The 27,284-nt window shown below is 50.3% G+C and overlaps 2 protein-coding genes across 8 annotated transcripts in view; one reads left to right on the forward strand and one right to left on the reverse strand.

The window, feature by feature from the left end:
* GFPT1 (glutamine--fructose-6-phosphate transaminase 1) overlaps positions 1-17,225 on the forward strand; it is a 36,178-nt gene extending 18,953 nt beyond the window's left edge. For 4 of the 6 annotated variants that reach the window (XM_062620950.1, XM_062620951.1, XM_062620949.1 and 1 more), the window contains 10 exons: positions 486-649; positions 1,542-1,637; positions 1,886-1,983; positions 3,904-4,024; positions 5,887-6,044; positions 7,669-7,783; positions 8,090-8,217; positions 8,928-9,095; positions 9,385-9,546; positions 10,134-10,403. In XM_062620950.1, the coding sequence (XP_062476934.1) occupies positions 486-649; positions 1,542-1,637; positions 1,886-1,983; positions 3,904-4,024; positions 5,887-6,044; positions 7,669-7,783; positions 8,090-8,217; positions 8,928-9,095; positions 9,385-9,546; positions 10,134-10,178 (1,255 nt within the window). In that variant the 3' untranslated portion in view covers positions 10,179-10,403. Of the gene's footprint in view, positions 1-485; positions 650-1,541; positions 1,638-1,885; positions 1,984-3,903; positions 4,025-5,886; positions 6,045-7,668; positions 7,784-8,089; positions 8,218-8,927; positions 9,096-9,384; positions 9,547-10,133; positions 10,404-16,941 lie in introns of those variants that run through there. The other 2 variants (XM_062620952.1, XM_062620954.1) reach the window with 1 other exon arrangement.
* A 1,928-nt stretch (positions 17,226-19,153) lies between these two features.
* The window catches only part of ANTXR1 (ANTXR cell adhesion molecule 1), a 77,500-nt gene continuing 69,369 nt past the window's right edge, over positions 19,154-27,284 (reverse strand). For both annotated transcript variants that reach the window (XM_062620956.1, XM_062620955.1), the window contains one exon: positions 19,154-23,286. In XM_062620956.1, coding sequence (XP_062476940.1) covers positions 23,014-23,286 — 273 coding nt within the window. In that variant the 3' untranslated portion in view covers positions 19,154-23,013. The remainder of the gene's footprint in view (positions 23,287-27,284) is intronic.

Below are 27,284 nucleotides of genomic sequence, written 5' to 3' on the forward strand. Positions count from 1 at the left end.
AAGGTGTTTGATAGTACCTCATCCTCCGAGTGCTTCTACACTGATCTCTGAGGACTTTAAGAGGTGGGTGAGCTGTCCCCAGTTTTACAGAGTGGGACAGTGAGGTGCAGGCAGGAACAGTGGCTTCTCACTGCAAAAGGCAAGAAAGGAACCTCCATCTGCAGTCAAGCACCCCAGTGTGCTACAGCAAGTTTCTGCCTGCTTGCTACCTCCTAACAGTCAGATCCCAGTGCTACACGTGCTGCTTTGTCCGAGGAGTTCCTAGTTTCTTCTTAAAGCAGAATAATGAGTTAGGTGGAAAAAATCCAGTTATATTGGCAGTGTGGAAATGTACTTTACAGAACCTGCCTTCTTTTAACAGAAATTCCATTGACGTGAGCAACTTTTTAGCCTCAAAAGCTGTAGGTTGGATTAGAAATGGGGCTGCAGCCCTCATCTGCCTGTGAGAAACAGTGTCTTATGGCAAGTGGTGTGTGCTTTCGTAGTGCTGTCATTGAGCATACCAACAGAGTGATTTTCCTGGAGGATGATGATGTAGCTGCTGTGGTCGACGGCCGGCTTTCCATCCATCGTATTAAGCGCACGGCAGGCGACCACCCTGGGCGGGCTGTCCAAACCCTGCAGATGGAGCTTCAGCAGATTATGAAGGGTAAAGTCCTTTGGCTGTCACCTGTGGAGATGCACGGGTCCTCCCTGGAGTCACAGAATGAATCAGGTTGGAAGAGGCCTCTGGAGGTCCCTTGGGCGAGTCCGTGGTTTAAAAGCAGGGCCAAGTAGGTCAGAGTGTTAATGGTGCTTGTTCAAGTCGGGTTTGGGGTATTGCCAAGGACAGAAATCCCCCGGCCTGCTGAGCCCTTGTTCCAGTGCTTTATTGCCCTCCTGGTGAACAAAGTTCATTCATCTGGGACTTCCCTCTATTGCATCTGCTGGGACCTGGCCTTGGACACTTCCAATAGTAAGGTAGCTCTTGCAGGCAGAATCTGAAGTTAATACAATGAGAGGAAGGGTCAACTTTGATGACTACACTGGTAATTGAGATTTAGGGCTCACCTTATGTAGAACAGATGAAAATGGAAGCACAGATTGCTGTGCTTATTTCATATACCAAAGTAAGGGGGGAAGCAGTACATTTCTTCAACTTCATTATGAATAAGCAGTCTGTGCCATGGCAGGGGGTTGGAACGAGATGATCTTGAAGGTCACTTCCAGCTTAAACCATTCTGTGATTCTAGCTGCTAACATAACACCATAAAGGAGAGAACTGGGGGGCAGAGAGCTTTGCCTCCTGCTTGGAGGCATCCATTTTTCCAATATGGATCCCTAACAGGCTTGCAGTTGCAGATCTGACCCTTGACTGACACATCCTAGTAACTTCAGTCTAGCTTCCCCCGTAAGCAGATGCTTTGGCAGAACAAGAAGCATCAGCTTAATGATTCCTGACTGGTCGCTGGCCCAACAGTGGCTCTGGTTCAAGCTTTTCCCTATGTACACAGGAAAAATGTAGATTACAAGGAGATTTTGTTTCTTTCTTTCTTTCATAGGTAACTTCAGCTCGTTTATGCAGAAGGAAATATTTGAACAGCCAGAATCTGTCGTTAATACGATGAGAGGAAGGGTCAACTTTGATGACTACACTGGTAATTGAGATGTAGGGCTCAGTATCCAGTAGTTACGGAGGAGGAAGTGGGTGATGACATGGGAGATTAAAACATGCTGGTGTAAGATGATGTGCCTGTCTCCCAGGGAGCGCTTCCAGAATTACTGGTGGCAAGATTGCCTTTGGGGATGGCTTTTTGGCAAGTGGTTGATGGGGATGGTGACAGGCTCTGTGTCAGCACTGGTGCTACCTGGTCACCCTAACGGTCTCTCTGAATCTTGCTTGCAGTAAACCTTGGTGGGTTGAAGGATCACATCAAGGAGATTCAGAGGTGTCGTCGCTTAATCCTCATTGCCTGTGGCACGAGTTACCACGCTGGGGTTGCGGTGAGTGGCCAGTCCTGAGCTGCAGGCAGTGTTGTGTGTGTCAGGCAGGTTAAGGATTGATTCATCAGGGACTGCAGGGGTAGGACAAGGGGTGATGGGTTTAAACTTAAACAGAGGAAGTTCAGATTGGAGATAAAGAAGTTCTTTACTGTGAGGGTGCTGAGGCGCTGGCACAGGGTGCCCAGAGAAGTGGTGAATGCTCCATCCCTGGCAGTGCTCAAGGCCAGGTTGGACAGAGCCTTGGGTGACATGGTCTAATGTGAGGTGTCCTTGCCCATGGCAGGGGGGTTGGAACTGGAAGATCTTAAGGTCCTTTCCAACCCAAACCGTTCTATGATTCAGGTTAAGATTGAGCAAGTCCACCCTGCTGAGTGGAGACCCTTTTGAAAGCTGCATACAGCAGGCTTTCAGTTCCCCAGCAACAGCAGGAGAAAAGAAAAGCTGAAGAACTTCTGAAGATGTTGCCTAGGACTTTATTGCTTTAAAACCCCAAACCTGCTCTGTCGTAGGAGACAGTTGGCAAGGGAGGAGACAAACAAGAGCAGGCTGCAAATGCTGCAGCAGGGGAGGATTTCCTCCTCTGCTATTTACAGAGACGGCAATGGCTCCTGCTCAGAGGCATCACTGTGCTTGCCCAGCTCAGAGGAGAGGTTTCACTTTGTACCAGACAGAAGCAGCTCTGGCTGTGTCAGCCACCAGTGTGGGATTGACCTCATGGTTGGTTAAAACGCAATGGCTGTAGATGGAGCCTTTCCAGACTGTAGCTTGGCAGCCCATAATATTGCAATTAAAAGCCCTCTGCAGCTTCACAGAGGAATCCTTGAGCTTCTCTCAGATGTGCTGCAGAACACAGTGATGTTCATGGGTTTACAAGGGCCAGCAAAGAGTTGCAGAGTTCTTCAGCAATACCAGTCATAGCCTGATAGAAGGACACCCTCTATTTTATAATATATAGGTAGCAGTAGGTAAGTGATGGAGAAGAGAAAGAAGCACAGATGTTAAGGGAAACAGATCAAGGAAATGTCTATGGAAGTGAAATATGTATGAGGTGTGTACTAGGTACCCTAATTCTCAAACACATATAGTGAACCAGAATCAACTCTTCCACCACGACACATTGGGTCTGGAGGCCAGTTTGAGTTTGTATTATTCTAAACCAGGTGAGACTGATTTGATGGAGTTTTGGAATAAATGTTTTGCACAGTTTGTTTTTTGGTTGATTGTTCTCTGGAGGGCATACTGAATATATTTATTTTAAGCAAAAGCACATTAATAAACTGCAGTTATGCCAGGAGGACAGTTTTAATTGTCCTCTTAAGTGTCAGAGCACCGTGCTGCACTACTTCTGTAGTTTGGAGTATGCCAAAGCTGTGAACTGCAAAAATACAAAGCAAAACAAGATCTGATGCATCAGTTCTTGGTGGACAGCATCCCACCAGCTTCAGATCCTCACCTGGGGCTGGTTTTTCCAGGAATTACTTGGTGGGGAAGAGCTGCTGAGCCCCTCTCCATGGGGAAGGGATAGGCTTTGCCTTCCTTAGGGCTTGGATTGTGGGAAGCTGACATGGAATTGGGTGAGGGTCCCTGCCCATGGCAGGGGGGTTGGAATTAGATGATCTTAAGGTCCTTTCCAACCCTAACTATTCTATGATTCTATTTAAGACCAGTCTATATGTGAGGGAGGAATTGGCCTCACAGGCTCTGTGTGGTGCCAGGAGCAGGGTCACTTTGCACGGGGGTGGTTGTGCGACTTGACTGTGGGTAATTAAAGTGCAGCTCAGCACTTGTTTTCACAGGCTATTTTGATAGTAATATTTTCCAGTGTGTGGCAACCAGAAGGCTTTTTTTTGGTGCTCAAAACACTCATTTTTTTTTTACACATGATGTAATATGTCACTTTCTTACATCTCCTTTTACCAGACCCGCCAGGTTCTGGAAGAACTGACTGAATTACCTGTTATGGTGGAGCTGGCCAGCGACTTCTTGGATAGAAACACTCCTGTCTTCAGAGATGATGTTTGCTTTTTCCTCAGCCAGTCAGGTAGGGTCTCACTTGACCCCCCTGCCACTGCCTCCCCTCTTCCCTGTAAATGTGAACTTGAGAGGGAAAAGGTTTTAGGGCCAAATTCTTGTGCCTGCCTGGGGGGTTGCACATGGGATGTGTGTGAGACAATTGGCACGCAGGTACTGGAGACAGGGAAGAAACAGAGTGGTTCTCCTCCCGTCCCTCTGCACGCTGGAGCAGGATTTTGTTTAGCTGGGTCCTACATATGGTAACAGCAGTTTTGTTTCCCTTCTCTGTGAGGAGGTATTCCATCAATCACCATTCTCTTGAGCTCTGGTAAAGGCAGCTCGATGGTGTCTTTTCAGTAGCTGTAGTTCTCTGGTTAAAGCACTACCAAATACTGAGCCCTGTGGTGGACTGGAGCCATGAAAGAAATGGAATACCCACAAGCATCAAAAAATACGACCTTGGAATGGAATATGAGATAAAGACACACTTAAGCACTAAAGAAAAAAGCAATGTGTATCATATTCAGAATACTTTCAAGGACAATTGCAATACAAAACTACAGTATTGTTTTTCCTCTTAGTTGCATTTGCCATTATGGGTTTTCATAACTGTTCTTCACCTTTGACACCAGAACTATTCCTTCCTTATTCTCCATAGTTAGAATTCTATTTTGGTAGCAGTGTTGCATTCTTGGTATCCCAGTAATTCAGAATATCCCCTTTGTGGGGAGCCTCGTGGTAAAGTTTACCCCCCTGGGTTTCTGACTACACGTGGGGGTGCTTCTGCTTCCGCTTTGAGGCACAGCAGGGATGTAGCTTTCCCCTGAGGTGCTGGATGTGGCAGCTGACAAAGGTATTCCAGGAACCTGAGCCTGGTCATCACACAACACAAACCCAAAGTAAATTCTGAGTTCAGATCACTCCAGTTGCCCCCACCCATAAATCTGTTCCTCTTGCCTTAGATTCCCCCCCCTGCATGACGTGCTCTTGGGGATGCAGCACACCAAGCAGTTCTCACACAGGGGTGTGCTGAAGGAGACGTGTACCAAGCTAACCTTGGGGGCCTTGCTCTCTGTTGTCACCTCAGGCATGCAGGAGTGCTCAGGAGAGGTGTGTCCTTTTAGGACAACAGCACACTGGTAACACCAGATGGAATTCACAGTGGCTTCTGTTTCTAGTCCCATCTCTGGAGCTCAGCTCACAGCCAGGGCTGCTGCATCCTCAGCACAAGGTTTTTTTGCCCTGTCCTCCCATCATGTTCTTTAAACCAACTTCTTCTGCTGCCTTTATATCTAGTTTTTGAATCAACACATTAAGTGAAGCTGGACCTCAGCCTGTGTTTGCATAGTGCCATTTGGAACAGGAATGATGAGTTTCAGACATAACCTCTTTGATAACAGACTCCACAAGCTCATGTGGTGGTGCTGTCGTGTGGCAGCTGATGTTCCATGAGTTCCAGTGGCAGTAGGGTGGTGGGAGGATGAAGAGGTGGTTGTAACTTAGTGCCATGGCAGCCGCTTCAGCTGGGTGATGTCCAGGTATCCCCAGCACATTTCCCCCCACCGCAGCCTGCCCCAGGTGAGTCTTTATTAACCAGGAATAGGAAGAAAGTTGTTTCTGTGAAAGGAACAGCACTTGGAGACTGCCTTTTGCTGCTGTTTTTTAATCACTGCAGAATCCTGACTTTTACCTACACCAAACACTGTTGGGTTTTGTATTTTCTAGATTTCACTGTCATCTCTTTAGGGTAAAACACAACTACTGGCTCCTCCGACTTGCAGGCAAATACAAACCTCTAAGGTTCAAGCTGGGAAATGACTGTGGTTTACATCTGCAGTGAGAGCAGTAACTGGTACTGACCCACAGCATTGTCCATACTTGTCTTCCCAGGTGAGACAGCAGATACTCTGATGGGTCTTCGGTACTGCAAAGAAAGAGGAGCCTTAACTGTAGGAATAACCAACACAGTTGGCAGCTCCATATCACGGGAGACAGACTGCGGCGTCCACATCAATGCAGGACCAGAGATCGGTGTTGCCAGTACCAAGGTCAGTCACAAGTGTACAGACCCCACTGATTAATGAAGCTCCTTCCTAAAGTGTTGATAATCAATGGATTTGGGCTGAAGAGACCTTAAAGCTCATCCAGTTCCAACCCCTGCCACAGGCAGGGACACCTTCCACTAGAGCATCTTGCCCCAAGCCCCATCCAGCCTGGCCTTGAGCACTTCTCTCCTCTTTGCCATCGTTTGTCTTAAGGTGCAAACTCAGTTTAAGGTCTAAAGATGAAAAAGGATATTAAAAGACAAGGTTATGGAAACTCTGACCTCATGTAAGTGCCCTTAACGGCACTGCTTTACTAAAGAAAGTGTGATACTAAAACTATACTTTTTGTACTGGGGGAATGGTGTTTTACCAGTATGTATGTCCACCCAATGGAATTATCATGTGGTTGATGCATCTGCTACACATGATACAGTATAAACTTGCTTTGCTGCATTTCATTTTGATGAAGTGCTGCTGCCTGGTGAAATCTGCTTTGATTTAGTTATATTTAGAGGCGAGATGATGTCAATCTGTTACATAAATGCAGCCAAAAGCCACATTTAATAGTTCATTGGGGAATTTGATCATGGAAACTTCATGAGTCTCTTACAAGAAACTCTTGAACGAGTTGTTTGTCCCTGGCTTGTCTCATGCAGCCATCACTGCAGTTTGGAGATAAGGGGAAATGGCATTTTCTCTGTGGTGATGTGGGGAGTTACCATCATTGTGTGTATGTGAAACATGAACTTGAAAAGATTCTGCCCTAAGGTTCTCCAGAACTTCATTTTGAGAGCACATTATGAACAAGCCAAGCATTGTTAGGGACTATTTGGTGCCATTTGCTTCTGTAACCATCAACTGCACCTGAACTAAGTACTCATGGTCCCTGTCAGACTCTGCTATAGTCAGCACAACTGAAGCTCTTCTAGATTCCTTCCGAGCTGTTTAAGTCTCCCCTGGTATAGCAGCATGAAAGTTTGATCACTGTCAGGACATTTGTGTTATAAGGCCTTTGCAGCAGCTGTGTGATGCTGTGCCTCTGGTTTGGTGAACACAGTTGCCTCAACTTGAGCACTGATTTCACTTGCCTGTGCAGCTGCTTATCCCCCAAAGTCAATGGCACCACTCACTAAAGAAGAGGGGTGGGAAATGACCATGTCAGTGCCTTTGTGTTCCTCAAATGGGGTCCAGAAACCTTCCAGTGCTGTTGGGCTTCACTGTACATCTCCAGTCCATGGCTCTGCCCAGCTTCAATGCTGTCAGCATTTATTTGCAGTAGAGAAGGACACAGGCCAGGTCACAAAATAGGATTTGATAGGAATCTTAGAAATATACCATTTTGCTCGTTGTATCTTCATCTCTTGGAGCATGAGGAGGCAGTGCCATTTCATGCCTCCATTTAAGATTTGCCCCAGTGCCATTTCATGCCTCCATTTAAGATTTGCTCCAGTGAGATTTCCCTGTGAGTTTCGTGTTCATCTTGGCTACTTAACTGGACTGAAAGCTGCTTTTTGGTACCATAGGAAGGATAAAGCCAACAGCTAGTCTAAGGATTTCACACAGCAGGTGGCAACCACTGGGTTACTTGTTGTAGTGATGTGTTTTCTCTCTCTCCTCCCCTTCCTAGGCCTACACCAGCCAGTTTGTCTCCTTGGTGATGTTTGCTCTGATGATGTGTGATGACAGAATCTCGATGCAGGAGAGGCGCAAGGAAATCATGCGTGGGCTAAAGGGGCTGCCAGGTAGGAAACTGCTGCACTGATTGTGTCTCACCAAGTGAAACTCAGCAGCACAGATGAGCTTCAGCAAGGCCTGAGCCTTGTTTTGAAAGACCAAGGGGATCAGATGAGTGCAGGGTGACCATTAGCAATAATTTTGGCTCCTGTGTTCTCTCTGATGTCTTCAAACCACTAAACTGGACTATTAAAACACTGAGTCCAGTCTGTGTGCAAGTTACTGCTCTCTGGATATGAAGAATAAAGAGCATTTGTAGCATGAGAGGCACAGGCACATAAACATGCACAGCTAATTCCTCTCTTTCCTCCTAGACTTAATTAAAGAAGTGCTGAGCATGGATGATGAGATCCAGAAGCTGGCCACGGAGCTATACCATCAGAAGTCAGTTCTCATCATGGGACGTGGCTACCATTATGCTACATGTCTCGAGGGAGCTTTGGTAAGAGATTTCTTGCTTTAAAGCTGGCTCAAACACACTTAGCTGGGGACTTCAGATTTCCATGGAAATGCAGGAAACTACATGTGGCTACAAGCTGTTTTAAAGCAGCCAACAGCTACTGCATGTTGGCTGACCCAAGGAGCCAAACAGCTAAAACACAGCATATCGCTGCTGAGACCCCAGTCAGGGAATAGCCATAGGCTACAGTGGGTTGAAAGGTGTATTTTCCACATTCACACTGGGAATGCTTCACTGGAGCAGGATAAAACCACCCTATGAACTGCTGGGGTGGCATTTCCAGCCATGCTCAGTGTCCAAAACCAGGCATGTACTTTCTGTACCCAATTATTCTTACTGCAGTGACTTTTGGAGGAGGTTGCTGTTGTCCTGTCACCCACTGACATGCAAACGCATCCTCTTTGTCTTTGCCTGCCCAGTTCAAGGCTGTGATGATCAATATGTTGCCAAATCATAAGGCCTGTGGTGGGCTTGGTGCTAGAACTGAAGTGTGGATGGGCTGAGAGCAGCTCAGCCCAGATGCGCTGCTCTGATGTGGGCTTTCAGGCTCCCTTGTTGATGTTCTGGCTCTCCCCAGATCCAGAACATGTTTTTACCGTAATACAGAGAAAGTGGAAGACACCACAGAGACAGTTAAACCAAAATCACAAGGTTTTGTCCAAAGGTTCATGAATTATGTATTCTCCCTTCAGAAAATCAAAGAAATCACCTACATGCACTCGGAAGGGATCCTGGCAGGGGAGCTGAAGCACGGCCCTCTCGCGCTGGTGGACAAACTCATGCCCGTTATCATGATCATCATGAGAGACCACACGTATGCCAAGTGCCAGAATGCTCTGCAGCAGGTCATTGCACGGCAAGTGAGTAACCTGCACAAGTGCACAGTGCACCACAAACGGTGCTTTTAATATCGAAGCAGTTTAAAGAGCACCCAGACTATTTACCTTGGTACCACCAACTGAAACGGGAGCTCAGTAGATACTCTGGGCAGAAGCCTCATGTAGTTTGTTTGCCCCTTAAAACACGCTACAGGGATGCCCATGGGATGCTGAGCTGTTTTGTTCTAAACTGAGTTCTTGCTACTGGTGCTCTGAACAGAAGTAAAAACCTTCCAGACCTGTTTTTCTCCAACGTTTCCCTTTGTTGCAGGGGCGACCCGTTGTGATTTGTGATAAGGAAGACATCGAGACCATTAAGAACAATAAAAGAACAATCAAAGTTCCCCATTCAGTGGACTGTCTGCAGGGGATCCTGAGCGTTATCCCCCTTCAGCTCCTGGCTTTCCACCTTGCAGTTCTCAGAGGATATGATGTAAGTACAGCATTCCTTCCCTTCTGTGCTCGTGTTTGCTGCAGGTTTGGAAGAGATGTGCTGGGAGATGTTGGAAGTCTGGGGGGTGTCTGTATAACTGCTGGAGCTGTGGGGAGGGCAGGTTACATGGAGCTGGCGTTCCAAACAGGACTGGAAGGTTCTCTAGTGCCCTGGGCTGAGTTTGTGCACTTGGGGTTTGGACCCGTGGCTGTTCTCCGGTGTGAGCACACAGTGGCTGCAGGGAGCTGAAAGGAAGGTGACAGGACACAGGAGGATGTGTGACAGAGTCTGCTTGTGTCAGGGGTTTGATCTTTATACAGGCACTGGCCTCTGCCTTGTATCACAGTGACCTTTTATCACGTGAGCACTGTAGCAATGCCGAGTAAAGGGACTCACTCCTTAGCTCTCAACAGTGGAGTCGTGACAATGAGGTTTATGGACTTTTCCTGCACAGATTGTCCTAAACATGCAAATATGTTCAAATCTTCTGTTTAAACAGAGAACAACCGTTCCACACGTTACGGTTATACCCAAACAGAAAGTGTGTGAATACTCACGAGCGTGTTCTTTCTCCTCCCTCTCTGCAGGTTGATTTTCCAAGAAATCTGGCCAAGTCCGTAACTGTAGAGTGAAAGATCATCTGAATCATAGGGGCAAAAGGGGGATTAAATGAAAGACTTCTTTTTGGTACCAAAATAACTCGATTTTAAAGTCCCCTAGGTAAATCTTATTTTGGTAAATCGTTGTTTGTGTATAAGATCACCATAATTCCATTACATTAGTGATTGTCAGATTGATTCCACGTGCTATGTCAATAGCTTTGGGGTTTTTTGAACTATAGACTTCCATGAACGATGTTCAGTGGTCTTCTTTAAAGATGACTGAGCCTTCTAGGGAAGGGGCCTCCCCTTTACAGCAATGTCATTGTTTCTTATCCACTGTGGCTCACTCCAGTTGTTGATGAGACGCCATGGAACATGTTACCTGTCGTGCTCTCAGGCAGTGAACCAGGGTACCAGAGTATCCAACGGGAACAAGAGCTGCTACTGGCCATGCTTGTGCAGATAGTTTAACAGATACCATGGGGGGGGTAAATTTCTGCCTCATGTACAAAAGGGAGTTCAACTGACCTGTCACAGCCTCCTAAGTTCATGTGCTAAGAAAGCAGCGTGGCTTCAGCAGGATTTTATGTGTGCCAAATACTTTGCCAGTGACAATCGTGTGGACTCGGTGGGCCACAGCCCCGTGTAACACCAGTGTAGACCTGTAGTTGTGCCTGTGAAGACAGTGGAACTCACGCCTTCGAGTAGAAATGGAAGCTGTGGCCAGCCTGGTGTGGAGGCTCCAAGTGGGAGAAGAAGGAAAACCAGCAGTGCTCAGTCTGTGCTGGCGTCTCATTGCTGCTGGTTTGGGCTTTTTTAAGTACAAGTCTGCCTGTGTTGAGGATCCCCCGCCTTGAACTGAGCACTGTGGCACTATAACACGTCCTGAGGACCCAGCCTTGTGCTGCTGTAGGTCACTGACTAGTCAGAATGTGTAGGAGAGAGTTTCTGCCTTGTATCTGCAGCAGAGAGGGCACTGGAGTTCCCTTCCTGAGGCTCGCTGCCTTAGCCCCAGTGCTGTAATGAAAACAGGTTCTGGGTTGTGACTTGTGTCCAATTCAGCTGGTTTAAAGGCTAGGAAAGGCTCTACAGACACAGCAGAAATGCAGACCTTGGTGATAGTTTCATAAGCTTGCAGAGAATCAACAATGACACACAAAATCCACCTTCAGGACTCGACACTGACTTTTCCAAGGCCATTAAAGGGCAGTCAGCCATGTAGTTCCCCTCATGCAAAAAGGTGGCTTTCCTACCAGCTTGATGGGTTCTGAATTGGCTTTAGAACACCCTATAGAAAGCAAAAGCCTACAAGGTGTGACGTGACGCTTGCCCTGTGCTGGTGAGGGTTCCACATCACTCACTGCCCCTGAGGAATGGCTCTAACACTGCCACTGCCCCTTAAAACCTGGTTCTGCCTGCACAGGGGACCCCTGTGTCCGTAGCAGTTGTGGTTTATGTAGAAACCACAGCAACTGTTGAGCTTCAGCTCGGTGTCAGCTCAAGGCTTAGTTTTATTCTGTGTGAGATGCTGGAAGCAGCTTCTCCACCGTTCTATGTGTGTTTATTCATACACCAAATTCAGGCTATTCATCTACAAGCACACTGTGCTGCCAGTGTCTGGTTAAGAACAAAGTGGTAAATCCTGCAGCTTATTTGTACACTGACTAGGCCAGTTACATGCCTCTGCTTAAACATGACCAGTGACTTCCCTGCTTCAGCTGGAGATGATGCTTGTCCTTAAGGAAAAGCCAGCATGTGTCCAGTGCTAACACAGTGAAGACAGTTCCTCTTCTCCTCTCATTCAGCTTGTGTGAGATGTGTTGGGCAGGGGGCTGGAACAGGCAGTTTCCCCCCCAGCACAAGGACTTGCAGTGTCACCTCCTCTGTTCCCATTAGGAAAGGGGGGTCTCATGCAAAAGAACCCTGCAAAGGGATTATTTAAGCCCTTTTTCTCCTGTTCCCCTCAGAACAGAAGCAGCCAGCTTTGCTTTTCTCAAGCCTTGTACAGGTGACTGTCCACTAGGTTCCCAAGTCTCCTCACAACCAGGATGCTTGACATCCCTGTTCCCATACAAGTTGCTGTTCAGTAGTTGGATAATCCAGGCTGTTCCATGAGTAAGTTGTACACAACGAGGACCAAAGAGCAGGGGTCTGAGCTAGACGTGTCCGCCCTCCCGTCGGTGTAACTGGACAGGTAGTGCTGAGCTGTTTGGCTTTCTGCTGGGATAGACAAACCCTTCTTCTTTGTAACTTAAGGCATTAAAACCCACGCCAGGTTCCTCCCTGTCAGAAGGAAAGTAGCATTCACCCCCTGCATCCTCCAGGTCACCACCACAAGGCCTGAAGCTCCTAAACCCACCTGCCAGGACAGAGGTTTAGTCACTACTCGGTGTAAGGTTTAACAGCAAAGAGTGTCACGGAGCACACTTGCCACGAAGAACTCCTCTGCTGAGCCTGGTAGGGCATGGTTCAGCATCTCACTGCTCGTCGTTGGCGTGGCTGGGAGGTGCGAGTGGATAGAGGACTCCCTTTGGCTTCCCTTTACCTGATCTCGTCTCGGTGTGATGCATTGTGATGAACAGATGATGTTTCTCTTCTCCTTAGGCAACTCTTTAGGGTGTCTCGTGGTATTTATTAACAGCTAGGCAGTCTTCTGCTCTCCAGGATGAATGTTTTGCTTACTGAGCCAGTAAAATTCCCTCCTTCCTAACTGAGGTGGTTGAAAGTTCAATAGCCCCATCCCTAAAATTGAGCCACAGGTAAACACGGATAAAGGCCTTTGCATTTGAAACAGCAGCTGCTTTTGGCAGTTTATCTCTGTTTAAGGAGCCGTTCTCCTCATCTGCCTCAACAGAAGCTTAAAGAGAAGCACGTGCCTGTAGGTCTTAAGGGGTTTTACTCACCAGACCAGAGAACCTTCAGCTCTGCACGTGCTGTTTCTGCCCAGCAGATCTCAAACCAAGTCCACCCTGCTCTAAGGCTATTCCACACCAATGATTAAGTTGTACAGGGAATAGGCTCCGTCAGGGAGGTTTTTCCCTCCTGAGGAAGGGCTAGGGATAGTTCTGTCCTCAGGTTGTTGGATGAATAAGTACTGCCTGTGTGCACGTTCCTACCGAGAGCCCAAACCTGCCCTTGGGCAGCCGTGTCCCTGGAAGATGCAGCAGTGCCACAGCAAATGCCATTTCCTTTTAGCCTGGTCTGACTTGAAGGGGATTTAGGTACCACTAACACAGGGATGCTCTTCCAGCCCCAGAGCTGGACACCCCCCTGTATGAAAGAGCTTCGCACAGACCATTTCCCAGTCAAGTGGGAGGGAGCTCATGGACACAGCAGGTAATGATGCTCAGTTTGGAGCCTTAAACCTGGCCTAAACACTGCTGCAGATTGAGGCCTCTAAAGGCATAAAGAAACCCAACACGAGTGTGAAGTTGGGCTTTTCCCCTCTGGAGCTGCCACTGGCAGCCCTTGACCCCATCCGTGAGTAGGCACTCGGTGTGTGGATGAAGGGAGGGACTGGACTGAGGTCCCGAAGCAGCCCATCCGTGTTTAGCTGTGGCTGGTTTTAGATCCTACCTGGATGTACCAAACTTGCCTCCAAGCGTGGAGTTCCTCCTCTGCATCAGGAACGGGAAGAAGAAGCAACAAGGAAGTGTTTGGCTTGAATAAAAGGAAAGAAACCTCTTTGCCTTCCATTCAGTTTGTGTAAACAGACATTTGAAGTGGCAAATACTCCCATCTCTTCCCTTCTAGCTCTCTCTGCCTCTGCTTGTACATAATCCAGCTGGCTTGGTTAGTGGGGACCAGTCTGTACCTTGTTTCCTGTCGTGTGCTGTATGCAGAAGATGTCTTTTCCTTTGTCTGTAGTGTTTTATAAGTTGGGTTTTGTCTTTTTTTTGCTTCCTTTTTTTGTATCTCACCCTTTGAATAAAATCAAGTGCCCTACATGAAACAAACAGAGCTGCTGGTCTTCAGTTGAACCCCACTTAGGAATAGGAAACCCCCATTTCAGAGAGCAAACCCAGGCTCTTTGTCCTATCTGAAATACAGACTCTGATTCCAAGCCATGATTATCCACTCGTAGCCAAGAAGGAAGCCCCTAAGGCAGAGCAGTTGGTGTTGCCTTCTGCACCTTCACTCATTTAACTCCCACTTCTCTACAATACAAAATCACAGCACAGCCACGAGAACATTCCCTGTATTCCACAAGTGTTGAAGTCCAGGTTTGGAGAAGGGGTTTGGGTGCTGAGCCAGCAGAGGAGGATGAGCCCATGGGGAGCCCATAGTGCCCATTGCGAGGCAGCAGCTGCGGGATGGCTCATGGCTAAGCCAGGCCTGGATAACGGCAGTGACCAAGCAGTGTCTGAGATTCCATCCCCCTCTGGCCTTGATACCAAACACCCTCATTTGTTTCCCTGGATAAAATGGACTCGCTCTTCTCACCTACACCTTTCCTATGCAGCTAAAAGGCCACGAGGCTCCTCTTTAAGGCTCAATGCCTGTGCCTTTAGTACCGCAACAGAACTGGTGCCTACGCGGGTGTCGGGAGCAAGCTGTGCTCTTTCTGCTTGCTCAAGCACAAAAGGGTTTCTGAGCTGCTTCAAGCCTGACCCAAAAGCTGCCCCGTGTGCTTAAGAAGAGTTAATTTCTGACTCATTTCCATGCATTTATCATGGCTGGAATGAACTGCAGGCCTTCAATAACAAAAGGAGGAGAAGAAAGCCCATGGACTTGCCAAGATGGTCCTGCAGAGCTTACCCAGCCTAAGAGAATCAGACCCACAAAGCAGACATGCTGGGCCCCTTTCCCCCCTCCTCAGCCTCATTCCTTGTTGTTTAGGTCAGATCAACTCTGTTCCCATGGTCCTTACAAATCCCTATGGAAACGAGCTCAAACAAACACGCTGCTGGGCAGCTCCAATCCAACACTGGATCCCGACCGCCGCTGCCTCCAGCCCAGACACGCTGGAGGCACTCACAGCCCAGCACGGCTCCAAGCACAGGGATAAGGAGGCTCCCGGGTGCTCCCGAGCATCCCGAGGCACCCCAGGACCACAGGTGGGATGGGTGGAAGTGGAGGGTGACCAAAGACCTTGTGGAGCAGGAAATGGCCCTGCATGAAGCCCAGACCTGGGCTGTGCTGAAGTGATGCTGCGGCTCCTGCTGGGAGGATGCTGGGATGTAGGATGGAGAGCACATGGGATCGAGCATCCTCAGTGTGTTTGTGTTGATACAAAGGGGAAGGAGGCAGAGAACAGGGGCAGTTGTTTCCCCCCCCCAGGCACTGCTGCATCCAGGGAAGGACATTGTGAGTCCCTTGATGCCACTGGAATGAGGACCACGGCTCCTGATGAGCAGGAGAGCTCAAACCCACTCCTAACCCTGGAACAGCTTAAAATCCATCACATCTGCCCGAGGAGCACCCTGTACCTCATCACTTCACCCTCCTGTTCCTGTCTCTGTGGTCCTGGGGTCAATGCCTGCATGGAAAAGCAATGAAGGACCAATTGATGCACCAGCACCAGCTGCAGCAGAACAATTGGACATACTCAGCTCCAAGAGGAGCTGTTCCTGAGCAGATGTGGGTGCTTGATGTTAGCACAGGGGTTAACAAGAACCTCAGCAAGAACCTGGGCTTTAACACCGTGGAAACACTCAGGAACACTGCTCCCATCAGTAGGAACAAGCAGGGAAACGAGCTGGGATGGGACTCACCCGCCTGGGAATGCTGCGCTCTTTGCCTTGCTTGTTTCAGTGGCTGTGGAAAGCACGACCTGAAGTCCTGTTCCAAAGGGAAGCAGCTGCTGTTACACTATGGCTGGATGAGCAGATGAAGAGCTACAGCTGCTGCTCAGCCCATGGAGCCGAGAGGATGCTGCTTCCAGGGTGGAAATGGGTAGAAAAGCCTAAAGAGAGGGGTCCTGGGGGACCCACAGCAGCTCCCGACCTCACAGGGGCTGTGGCTGACACTGGTGTGGTCAATCCTGGTTCCTGCCTTCCCCAATGGAGTTTGGGAGGTCACAACCCAGGCTGTTTTGACTGTATCCCGGCGTTCCCAAAGCACAGATACAGGAGCAGCGCCCGTATGGAGCCAGGCTGAGAACACTGGGGCTGGAGAAGAGAAGCTGCGTGGAGACCTCAGAGCAGCTTCCAGTGTCTGAAGGGGGCTACAAGGATGCTGCAGAGGGGCTCTTCATCAGGGACTGTAGGGATAGGACAACGGGTGATGGGTTCAGACTGAAACAGGGGATGTTCAGGTTGGAGATGAGGCAAAAGCTCTTCCCTGTGAGGGTGCCCATTGCTCAAGGCCAGGTTGGACACAGGGGCTTGGAGCAAGCTGCTCCAGTGGAAGGGGTCCCTGCCTGTGACAGGGGTTGGAGCTGGAGGAGCTTTAAGGTCCCTTCCAACCCTAAACCAAGCTGGGATTCCATGATTCACCAACACCCAACTCCCCCCAGGGTGCACAGGGATGCACAAACCTCCACCACATCCCAGAGGTGCAGGAAAAGAGAATCAGAGCTGAGCATATCCCCCTTGGGAGCAAGGATTAGCCCCCATCACGCTGAGTATCCCTGTAGTATCCCAGTTACAGGGAGCCATCCCATTAAGTGCAGACACACGAAGTCCTCCTTTGTTAAGCACCACAGAAAGCAGGTACCCCTATTCCAGGGCTGTTCACCCCCGTGGCTGACAGGATGGACCTGGATGCCGGCTCCCATTCCGGTGCGGGATCGCGGCCGCAGCTCCTGCCCCGAGGGCTGTTCTGTTCTCTTTATGGCCTGTCCTTCTTGCAGGTGGACCGCATTGCTGCCTCCCGAGACTGAGCATCACCTCTGCCCGAGCCACTGCTGGAGCCTCCGGGGGAAGGAGAGGGTGAGCTGCAGCACCCAAGGGTGCCACCTCCTCTGCCCGCACCACGGGCAGCGCTGAGCATCACTCAGGTCCCGTGTTTTGCACTGAATAAGGCATAGAGCCCCTCCAAGAGACAGCCCCGGGTTACTCCAGTTGCTGGTTGCGTTTTGCACTGCGGTTCTTGCTTTGGTTTTAGGTTTTAAACAATAAAAGTCTTCAAAGAGGTCTTGAGTTTTAAAGCAGGTGCCAAACCTGGAGCATCCTTGCTGCAGAGATCGGATTTGCTTGGGTGGATCCTTCCCTTCCTGGCTTCTGCAGGCCAAGAGACGAAGCCAAGCTCATGACCCCCCCCTTCGTCCCCTTCTGTTCCTGTTCAGTGATGGTTTTGAGGGCTTAAACCGTTGCTGCTTTGAGTGGAATCCCCAGCCTGTACCTGGCATGGTTTGGGTTGGAAGGGAGCTTAAAGCTCCTCCAGCTGCAACCCCTGCCACGGGCAGGGACCCCTTCCACTGGAGCAGCTTGCTCCAAGCCCCTGTGTCCAACCTGGCCTTGAACACTGCCAGGGATGGGGCAGCCACAGCTTCTCTGGGCACCCTGTGCCAGCGCCTCAGCACCCTCACAGGGAAGAGCTTCTGCCTCAGAGCTCATCTCAGTCTCCCCTCGGGCAGGTTCAAGCCATTCCCCTTGGCCTGTCCCTACAGGCCCTTGTCCCAAGCCCCTCTCCAGGTTTCCTGCAGCCCCTTCAGGCACTGGAGCTGCTCTCAGGTCTCCCCTTCACGCAGCAGAGGGGCTGGATCCCCTCCCTTACGCTCTGCGGGTGCAGCCCAGCTCATGGGGGGGGTTCTGGGCTCAAGCTGGCTCATGGGGAGCTTCTCATTGACCACCCCCCCAAGTCCTTCTGTTCTCATGACCTTTGCTAAGCCCAGAGCGATGCCGCCAAGGGCATCCCTGCCCCTGTTCCGCTCACGATCCCTGTTGGTGCTGCCCAGTCCATGGGTGCCCTGGCACTTTGTGCCTTCCTTTCCGCCCCTCGCTTCCTGGGCTGTTTCTTATTTACTTAGTGCTGTGTTGTGGGAGTGTAGACACGTGCCCCTGTGGATGGGGCCGGTGGCCTGGGTGGTCCAGCCCTTGGCCTCACCGGTGCCTGGGGGAGCCAGATGCTTTCAGTAAGAAATCACCCCTAAGAGGTACAAAGAAAAGGGCAAACCCCGCAGCCCTCATCCCTATGGACCAGCGAGGGCCAGGATGCTCCGGCACTGCCAGCGCCGCCACCAGGCACAAATCCCTTCTCCTCTCAGCTCATGCAATGCAGGCACTTGTGCCATTGAGCAGTTCTTCCCTAGGAGGGCGATGGGCACAAAGGACACCCTGAGGGACAGCAGAGCTGGGAGCAGAGCACAAACCCTGTGTAAGAGCGACAGCAGCGTGAGTCCAGATCCATAAATCCCATGGGAATGTGGGCAAACACCTCATGAGGCAGCAAACGGCCACGTTCTGACTGTTAACAGGAGGGAGCTGGCTTTGTAACCCGGTATCCAGTCACCTGAGCTCCAGCAGCTGTGATTTGCTTTGCTTGTCCCCATGTAAAGAGCACCTTTTACCCGAGCAGGCCCTGCTGACTCCTGTGGCTTCCCTATGAGACGCAAGCCTGGTGTCAACCAGACATCAAGCAGGATGCAGGCTGAGCTGATGTGCTGAGGAAAGAGCTGGCTCCTGCTTCCCGAGGGAGCCCACAGCCTTGCGTGCCCTGCCGGGAAAGGGCAGGGTGTTGAGGCTGAACCTCTTCATGCTCTGTTAACCTCCCTTGTAGAATAAGATGCTCCAACCATGAGTTAGTGTGAGTTAAGTGCAGAAAGGACTACGAGCAAGTGTGACTGTAAGGCAAGGTGCTGAGCTCCTTGTACTCACTGTTATGCTCTGTTAAAGGAGGTGAATGTGTGAACGAGGAGGTGAGGCCCTGGGTGACAGTGAGGAGGTTGTGTCCCATCCCATTCTAAACAGCTCCTGTGCCAGGTCTCTGGGATACTGGGAAGCACAGCACCGCGCTGCAGCTCTCCAGGATGATGGAAAGCCAGGATCAAACCCATTGACCAGGATTCTCCTGCCTCCTGCCTCGTTCCCTTTGCCCAGGCAATGAACCACAGGGAGCCCATCACGGATCGGTGTAGTTCTTTAATAATAACATCAAGGGCAGCAAGAGTAATGACTGCATTTAACAAATGACACATGCAGCAAACAGAGGGAGCAGAGCATCATTGCACAGCGCTGGCCCAACCCACGAGCCCTGATTCCCCATCACAGCAGAGGCTTCTTTCTCCTCCTTTGCTGCACCAGCACCACATAAAGGCCACGGCACCAATTGGTTACCCTCAGACCTTGCCAGAAGCCCCCTTTCCCCAGGGGCAGGAGCTGCCTTCACACACTGAGGAGCAGAGGGTGAATTCAGTTGCCTGCCCCATTCCTGTGGGTGACCGCGTTGAGACGCAGCCAGCAGCCATCTGGAGCATTTTAGCCATTAAACCCCATGCTCTGAACCTGTCAAAGGCAGCTGCCGAGCCCTTTGAGGCTGCAGGACACCAAGGGAAGGTTTGCACGGAGGAGGAACAAGGCAGCAATCAAAGGGAGGGCTCCGGAGCAGAATGGAACAAGGGTTTATTTAATGCCATCAGACGTCTGCTTACGGCTGTCTAGACCAGCCCATGGAGGAGCAGTGAACAGGGAAGCCCTGGGAGATTGGGAGCAGATGTGGTGCCCCTCAGCTCCCTTTGATCTATAGGGAAGGTTTACTTAAGAACTGGCTAGTGAGGATTGATAGCCTGGGTAATGTGTTTCGAGGAAGGTTTTATAGCCAGAGAATACATAGGGTACCATAGGGCGGTGTATGGCGCACCAGCTGGTTCAACCTGGGTTACATAGCATCACTCGGCAGTGGAGGCTGATTTAAAGTCAGGACCAAGTTTTAGGCTTGATCACCTTATGTTTATCTCTAAATGAATCCCTAAATCGATCCTTAGGGACCAGCATGGATCTTTAAGAGCGCATGCGGTGCTTTGGGGAAGCCTTTTAAGCAGCCACATTGAGGTTGATCCTAAACGCAAGACCAAGGACCACCAAACGCGCTCCAGTTTTGTCTGCGAACGTTGGAAAGGATGCACCAAAAGCAGTTCACCAACGGGTTGGGTGCTCTGCTTTGGTGTCCATGCTCCGGCCACATCCCGCCCTGGATCCACGGGGAAAAGCAATGCCAATGGATCAAGGGAGCGTGCAGGCAGGAGCTGTCGTGCTTCAGTTAATGCTATGTCCCACAGGTATTCGTCACTACAGGAGATATTTGTACATTGATAGAAAACAAAGCAATACAACCGTAAAGAACAAAATACAACAAGCACAGCTTGGTACAATAACGTGCCATGAAATGTCATTGGCTTCATAATAATTTACTACAACTTGAACAATGGTCTTTTTATCCGCACTCGGATAGGGAATGCTTCCATCTAACATATGGTAAGCACGCGGTAACAATATGTACAACAAAGAATTTGGAGTTTGGTGTTTCGTCGTGAGTGGGCAGTGATGATTTCCCTGGCCTCATCTGGGTTGGAGTTTGCTTCTTTGATACTGGAGGGGCTTTTTTTCCCTTTAGGTTGGGGAAAACGAGGATTCCTATGTACATCTGCAAGAAAGTGAGCCTTAGGAATGGATATACACTGCTGTGGGGCTTCCCCCAGCAGTAGGTTTGGATTTGCTGGCGAAGTGACCCTTAAACCAAATGAAATCCCAATGCCATCCTGTTGAAAATCAATTTCCTTCCCAAACTCTCTTGAAACACGAGGATCTGTTCAGAGACCTATCCATTGATCCTTATCACACCATTCCCAGTTCTTACCTCTTTCTTTCTGAACCCAGATCAAGCACCTATTGAACTAGATCCCATCCATCCCAAGAGGGAGTCCAACCAAACGTGTGTCTGGGTGTTTGAAGCATCCCATTCCCATGTGCCAAGCGCGAGGTTGACTTGAGCTACCTATGGGCTGTAGCTGGTGCATCTGACAACAGCGAGTAGAACTGTTGGGTTTGCTCCTGATTGGGGCTGCTCTGTGCTGCCTGCAGACAGAACAGGGTTAGGGGTGAATTAAGCAGCCTTTCTGCACAACAGCCTTGGCTGGAGGTTGCGTCTTCAGATCCAGCATCATGGATGTAGCAGATGGATGCGTTTATCCCATCTGATAGATGCTGTGACCTAGCGGTGGGGAAGGCTGGTGAATGACAGTCAGACTGGCTCCGAGTCTCACCATAAGGGGTCATTCACAAACATGAATAAATGAATGGGGACCAGAAGGGTCATTTTTTGTCTCTTCCCTTTCCTCCTTGAGTATTTTTTCCCTTTTTTCCCCCTAAAAAAGCTAGAATTCCTGTTTATTTCCAACAGCGCTGAAGGAAGCACTTGGCAAAGCATTTCTTTATCTGCTACAAACATACATGCTTGTGAGAACCCTTGGACATTCGTAGCACTGCAGCTACAAGGTGGGTTACCAACTTCCATGGAAAGAGTCACGTTGTGAGAACTGATCCTGATGGTCAACAGGGAGCCAGAGCTCTGGCTCGAGTGATCAAACCTACTTCTATTTGTCACAAAGGCAGGTTGTGCTATAGGAGAACAGCCACGTGAGTGTGTGCAAACGTTGTGGAATAGGGTGGGGGGCCCGGGGAGGCGAGGAGAAAGCATGGAGAAATGCAGCCAGTGCATTCCTTGGAAGGTTGATTCCCATCCTGCATGTCCAATGGGTTGAGTTTTGCCTTAGCAACCACAGCTACTGGGAGTGATGGTGTTGGGAGCTGAGGAGAGGGAGGAAGCGCTCTGCATCTCCTTCGCTACGAGGTTGGAAGGCGCCTGCTGCTTATTCCGGAAAGGAAAACAGAACCCAGCAATCCACATGGAAACGTTGTGGTGAAAGGATGCAATTTACAGGAAAACCAAACACATCAGTGGGAACCCCTTCAAACTGACAGCAGCAAGGAGCCCGAGCGGAATGGGTGCAGGGAGATGGATGCACCCCTTACATCAGGAACTTTCCTTTGGCAAGCAGCATTGAATGGCACCGCTGCATGGCAGAGCCCTTAACTCAGTAGCCAGTATCAGCCTAAACTGAATGCAAAGACTCTTCCTCAACCATACCTTTCCCAGATTCCCTTCCTCCGTTGCCAGGAGCTCCTCTGTCCCGCTGGGAGCGCTGGAGGCCGACCTGTTACCAGTTATTCCTTGTCCTCAGGGGATGGGGTCCAAGCCTCGTGCCGTTCCACCTGGTGTATTTCCCCTGCCATTCCCTAGTGGCGCTCCGTTCGCATTCACCTGCTCTTCCACATGCCGACATACGCGGATCCAGAGACCTACCCCTTCTCCCATCCAGACCCTCCGAGATGACGCCGCCTTCCCGTGGTCCATGGGAACAGTTCTCCTTGGATTTACCAGGTTCCTGGACTTGCAGGCCTGCTGTTGTCATCACCCGCTTGGCAGCTGGGATGGGAGCAGCTTTCTCTCATACCTTGGGTCTTGTCCCGATGCCCTTGTGCAGTAGCTACCTGGGATGGCTGCACTTGGAAGAGTCTCTTGCAGTTGTCCCCTAGGGAGAATTGGCCTTTCTGGAGAGTTTGCTGTAGTTTTCCATTCCTCTTTGTTTCCAATATGTCCTGGAATGGCCATGGGAAGCGTTGGGGACAAAGAAGGGGGAAGAGCCTTGCTGCAATGGGACTCAAGTTACTTGCCTTGTTCCTGCAGTCTCTTGGCTGCTCTTACTTGGTAGTTTGGTGGCACTGATGCACAGGGGGTTTGAACAATAACAGAAATCTAAAGGACAAAGACAACCCCAAAGTCACCCCTTCCAAACCCAATCCAGCCTCCTCTACCCCCCCTCCCACCCCCCCACCCCCCCAGCCAATGGATGTGGTACAGTACTGCTGAAAAAGCCCCTCGGATGCTTGTGGAAGAGGTGGGAGCAAGGCTGAACCCCCCCCACTTAGACTGCAGGGCGAGGGGGGGGCCGGGATGGAGGGGGGGCCCTGTTGGGTGGGGGGGCTTGGGGGGGTGGGGGGAGTGGGGGGAGCGTGGAGGAGGGGGATGGGGTGTGTGGGGTGGGGGAGCTGGGTGGAGGGGGGGTGTAGATGGGTGCTGGGGGTGGGGGGGTGTAGATGGGTGCTGGGGGGGGGGATGACGGGGGGTACGCATTGTTGAGAGGGTATTTGGGGGGGGCCTCTGTGTTCTTCACTCTGGTGAAGTTGATGCAGCGGCCCTAAAAGGAGAGAGAAGAAAATGAAAGATCAGTGATGGAGGCAACAGCATCCCAGGTGAGAGACCTGCATCCCTGGTACCAGCTGTGCACCTTGTTCATCTCCAAAGTGGGAGATCAGTGATGGAGGCAACAGCATCCCAGGTGAGACACCTGCATCCCTGGTACCAGCTGTGCACCTTGTTCATCTCCAAAGTGGGAGATCAGTGATGGAGGCAACAACATCCCAGGTGAGAGACCTGCATCCCTGGTACCAGTTGTGCACCTTGTTCATCTCCAAAGTGGGAGATCAGTGATGGAGGCAACAACATCCCAGGTGAGACACCTGCATCCCTGGTACCAGTTGTGCACCTTGTTCATCTCCAAAGTGGGAGATCAGTGATGGAGGCAACAACATCCCAAGTGAGAGACCTGCATCCCTGGTACCAGTTGTGCACCTTGTTCATCTCCAGAGTGGGAGATGAGTGGTGGAGGCAACAACATCCCAGGTGAGACACCTGCATCCCTGGTACCAGTTGTGCACCTTGTTCATCTCCAAAGTGGGAGATGAGTGGTGGAGGCAACAGCATCCCAAGTGAGAGACCTGCATCCCTGGTACCAGTTGTGCACCTTGTTCATCTCCAAAGTGGGAGATCAGTGATGGAGGCAACAGCATCCCAGGTGAGACACCTGCATCCCTGGTACCAGTTGTGCACCTTGTTCATCTCCAAAGTGGGAGATGAGTGGTGGAGGCAACAACATCCCAGGTGAGACACCTGCATCCCTGGTACCAGTTGTGCACCTTGTTCATCTCCAAAGTGGGAGATCAGTGATGGAGGCAACAGCATCCCAGGTGAGCCACCTGCATCCCTGGTACCAGTTGTGCACCTTGTTCATCTCCTCAGAGATGGATGTTGTAAGAGTAAATCCAAGAGGTTAAACCCCAACCACAGCTCTTATAGAGGAGGGTGAAATCCTCCCATACAGTTTTCTGACCCTGGGATCATCAAATACCTCACACTGAAGCTGCAGGAACTGGTAAGAGCCAGCTCTTGTCCTGCTCCTGCTCTTCAGAGCTGGCATCTGAGTCAGCCCGACCCAGATGCCTCTTGCCAAACCTTGGTCTTAAACACCCACCAGCATGGATCTGGACTTTGCACCTTGGGAGCCTCCCTCTCCTTCAAATACCTGGTTTTTGGGTCTGATTTTGAACCATTTACCAGGCAAAAGTGGAGATTTCTTTAACTGAGTTGGGTTTCTTGCTCCATTCTTCACCAGGGTGCCTTGCTCATGGGAAGCCAATAAACTGCTGCTCTTTGGTGCTAAGCTACAGTTTGTTGTCCATTTTAAAACAAAACCTTTGCCCTCTGAGTTCTTTTTTCCCCTTCTAAGTTCCACCTGCAACCGATCCCACTGTAAATACCCGCCTGTCAGGATCAGCACTACTGCATCGTGGCTTCATTCTTTCAGATATGAAATCATCCCATCATTCTGAGCCCATGCTTTGCTTTTGGATCCCTCAGTGAGAGCTTATTTTCTGTTCTCCTCTTTCCTCTCCCACAGTAAATGTTTTGCCTGGTGGAAAACTGCCAAATGGAGCATCCTGTGCAGGATGGAGTAGATCTGTCGGGGTAACAACATCAGGCACGGCTCTGTACCTCCTCCCTCTGTGAAGAGGGACCCGCAGTGAGCTAAGGGAGATGGTGGTAGAAAGGAGAAGGATTTGACAGGGATGAGAGGAGCCGGCGTGGAAGGGGCTGACACATGGAGTGATGCAGGCAGCTCCTCTCTGAGAGCTCTGCCAGTCCTAGCATCACAGTGTGGATGTGAAGGAACGTCTGTGCGAGCAGCTGAGTGCAAGCAAAGGGCAGCTTAGGGAAACCAGGATCTCAGAGCTGCATCACGTTGGAGAGGAGAGCATCAGCATGGCTCAGCCCCGGCTTCCTGTCAGCAGGAAGAGCCTCTGGTTTCAACTCCAGCTCTCCTCAAGGAATCAGACTGCAGGGCAGAGCAGGGACTCACTAAAGGACAGGAATGCACCCATGGTAATGCCCTCCTTGAGGATTAACTCAGTTAAGGCTTGTCCTGACAGCAGGACAATTAGAGGGGAAAGGGGGAAGAGGCTTGAGCGCTGCCCGTGCACCGTGTGGTAGCGTGGGTGCAGTGGGGACACGGTCTCCATCCCTTCCATAGGACAAAATGCCAACACAAAATGAGATACCAGGGTGGGCAAATCCCTCCGCAGCATCCCAGCGCCTGGTGCTGCCCAAAGCTGGGCACCAGCTCACAGGCTGAGGGGGCCTGAAATAAATCACAGCATCCCAGACTGGTTTGGGTTGGAAGAGACCTTAAAGCTCATCCAGTCCCAATCCTTGCCACGGGCAGGGACCCCTTCCACTGGAGCAGCTTGCTCCAAGCCCCTGTGTCCAACCTGGCCTTGAGCACTGCCAGGGATGGGGCATTCACCACTTCTCTGGGCACCCTCAGAACATCCATCCATCCATCCATCCATCCATGCATGCATCCATCCATCCATCCATCCATCCATCCATCCATCCATCCATGCATCCACCCATCCATCCATCCATCCATCCATCCATCCATGCATCCATCCATGCATCCATCCATCCATCCATCCATCCATCCATCCATCCATCCATCCATCCATCCATCCATCCATCCATCTATCCGCATCAGTGTCAGCTCCCAGTGCCCCGGGTTCTGTTCGTTCTTTGCGGTGTCTCTGCTTCAACATCATTTTAATGCACTTGGCTGTGGTTTTAAGCAAACCCTGTGGGGCAGACCTGCTGAGCGAGGGGAAGTCTGCACCAAGATGAACCAATTCCACTCAGCCCCCCTCCCCTACCCCAGGAATGTTTTCCTTGTTCCAGTGCCACGTCTCCTGCGATGCAAATTCAGGCGTTTCAGATCGTGCCTTGCACGGGGTTTGTTGCCTTTATTTATGCTGAGAATCAACTGAACCCGCACAGAAAGCAGCAGTCCAGGACTCCCAGCCAGAGAACAAGAAGTTGCAATTGTTTTTGTGTGGAGGGATGCTCTGTCTGGATGCTCTGGGAGTGAGGTTATGGTGCTGCTGATCCAAATGGAACTGAGCACCGCCCTTAGAGCAGTCAAGAGGATGCAGTGAGGCTTTGAAATCACTGGGTCTGGGGCTTGGGGACTAAAAGCAGTGCCATTGCCATAAACAAGGTATTAACAATTCCTACCAGTGTATAGCTGCATGGGGTTTACACTAGGGTCTGCAGTCAGCTACGACCTGGTGAGCCTCTGCTCATGAATGGCTGCTCATACCCATGGCTGATGGTAACTCCTTTTCTCCAGTAATAGGGTTGCTTTGGAATTAGAGCTCTTTTTCAGTCTCCACTTGGTAACTGCTTAAACATGGGCTTTGTGGACAAGGTTTAACAAGGAGTTGGCCTGGAATCTGAGCAGAATTAGATGCTTAGATGCAGACGAGATGACTGAAAGCACTGGAGAGCAGACATGAGAGCCAGACCTAACCCAGGGCTAGCACAGCACAGATGCCTCTTCCCCATTCCCTTGTGCATTACATGGGTCCAGCTTCAGAGTTCAAACCTTCTTCCCCTTAAACCAGGATGGAGTTGCCTTTTGCTCAGCTCAAGCATGCCATTCCCTATCTATCTCCTCCTATTTCCTTTGCTGCCTGGGTCAGCTGCTCTGCAGTGCTGGGGTTTAAAAAGAGGCACTGGAAAAGATATGGTCCTTAATGTATGGGTAATGCAAACCTTCCATAAACAACATCCTGGGATACCATCTTGGTATGAGAAAGAAACAAGAAACCCAGGAATGAAGAGAAAGAGAAATGGAAAGAAAGAGACAAAAAGCTGTGATTTGGTACCTGATTCTGACTCAAATAAAAGCTTTTGGGAGGGACTGGCCAAATGAATAAGAGGCAAACATGAAATCTACTCAATACCTTCACAGTTACCGCTGGTGTCTGCAAAGAGGTGATTTACAAACTGTAGCTGCTTTGCAAGCAA

Source organism: Pezoporus occidentalis, unplaced genomic scaffold, assembly GCF_034315485.1.
Source record: "Pezoporus occidentalis ecotype Australia unplaced genomic scaffold, CSIRO_AGI_Poc_V1 ctg226, whole genome shotgun sequence".
NCBI lineage: Eukaryota > Metazoa > Chordata > Aves > Psittaciformes > Psittacidae > Pezoporus > Pezoporus occidentalis.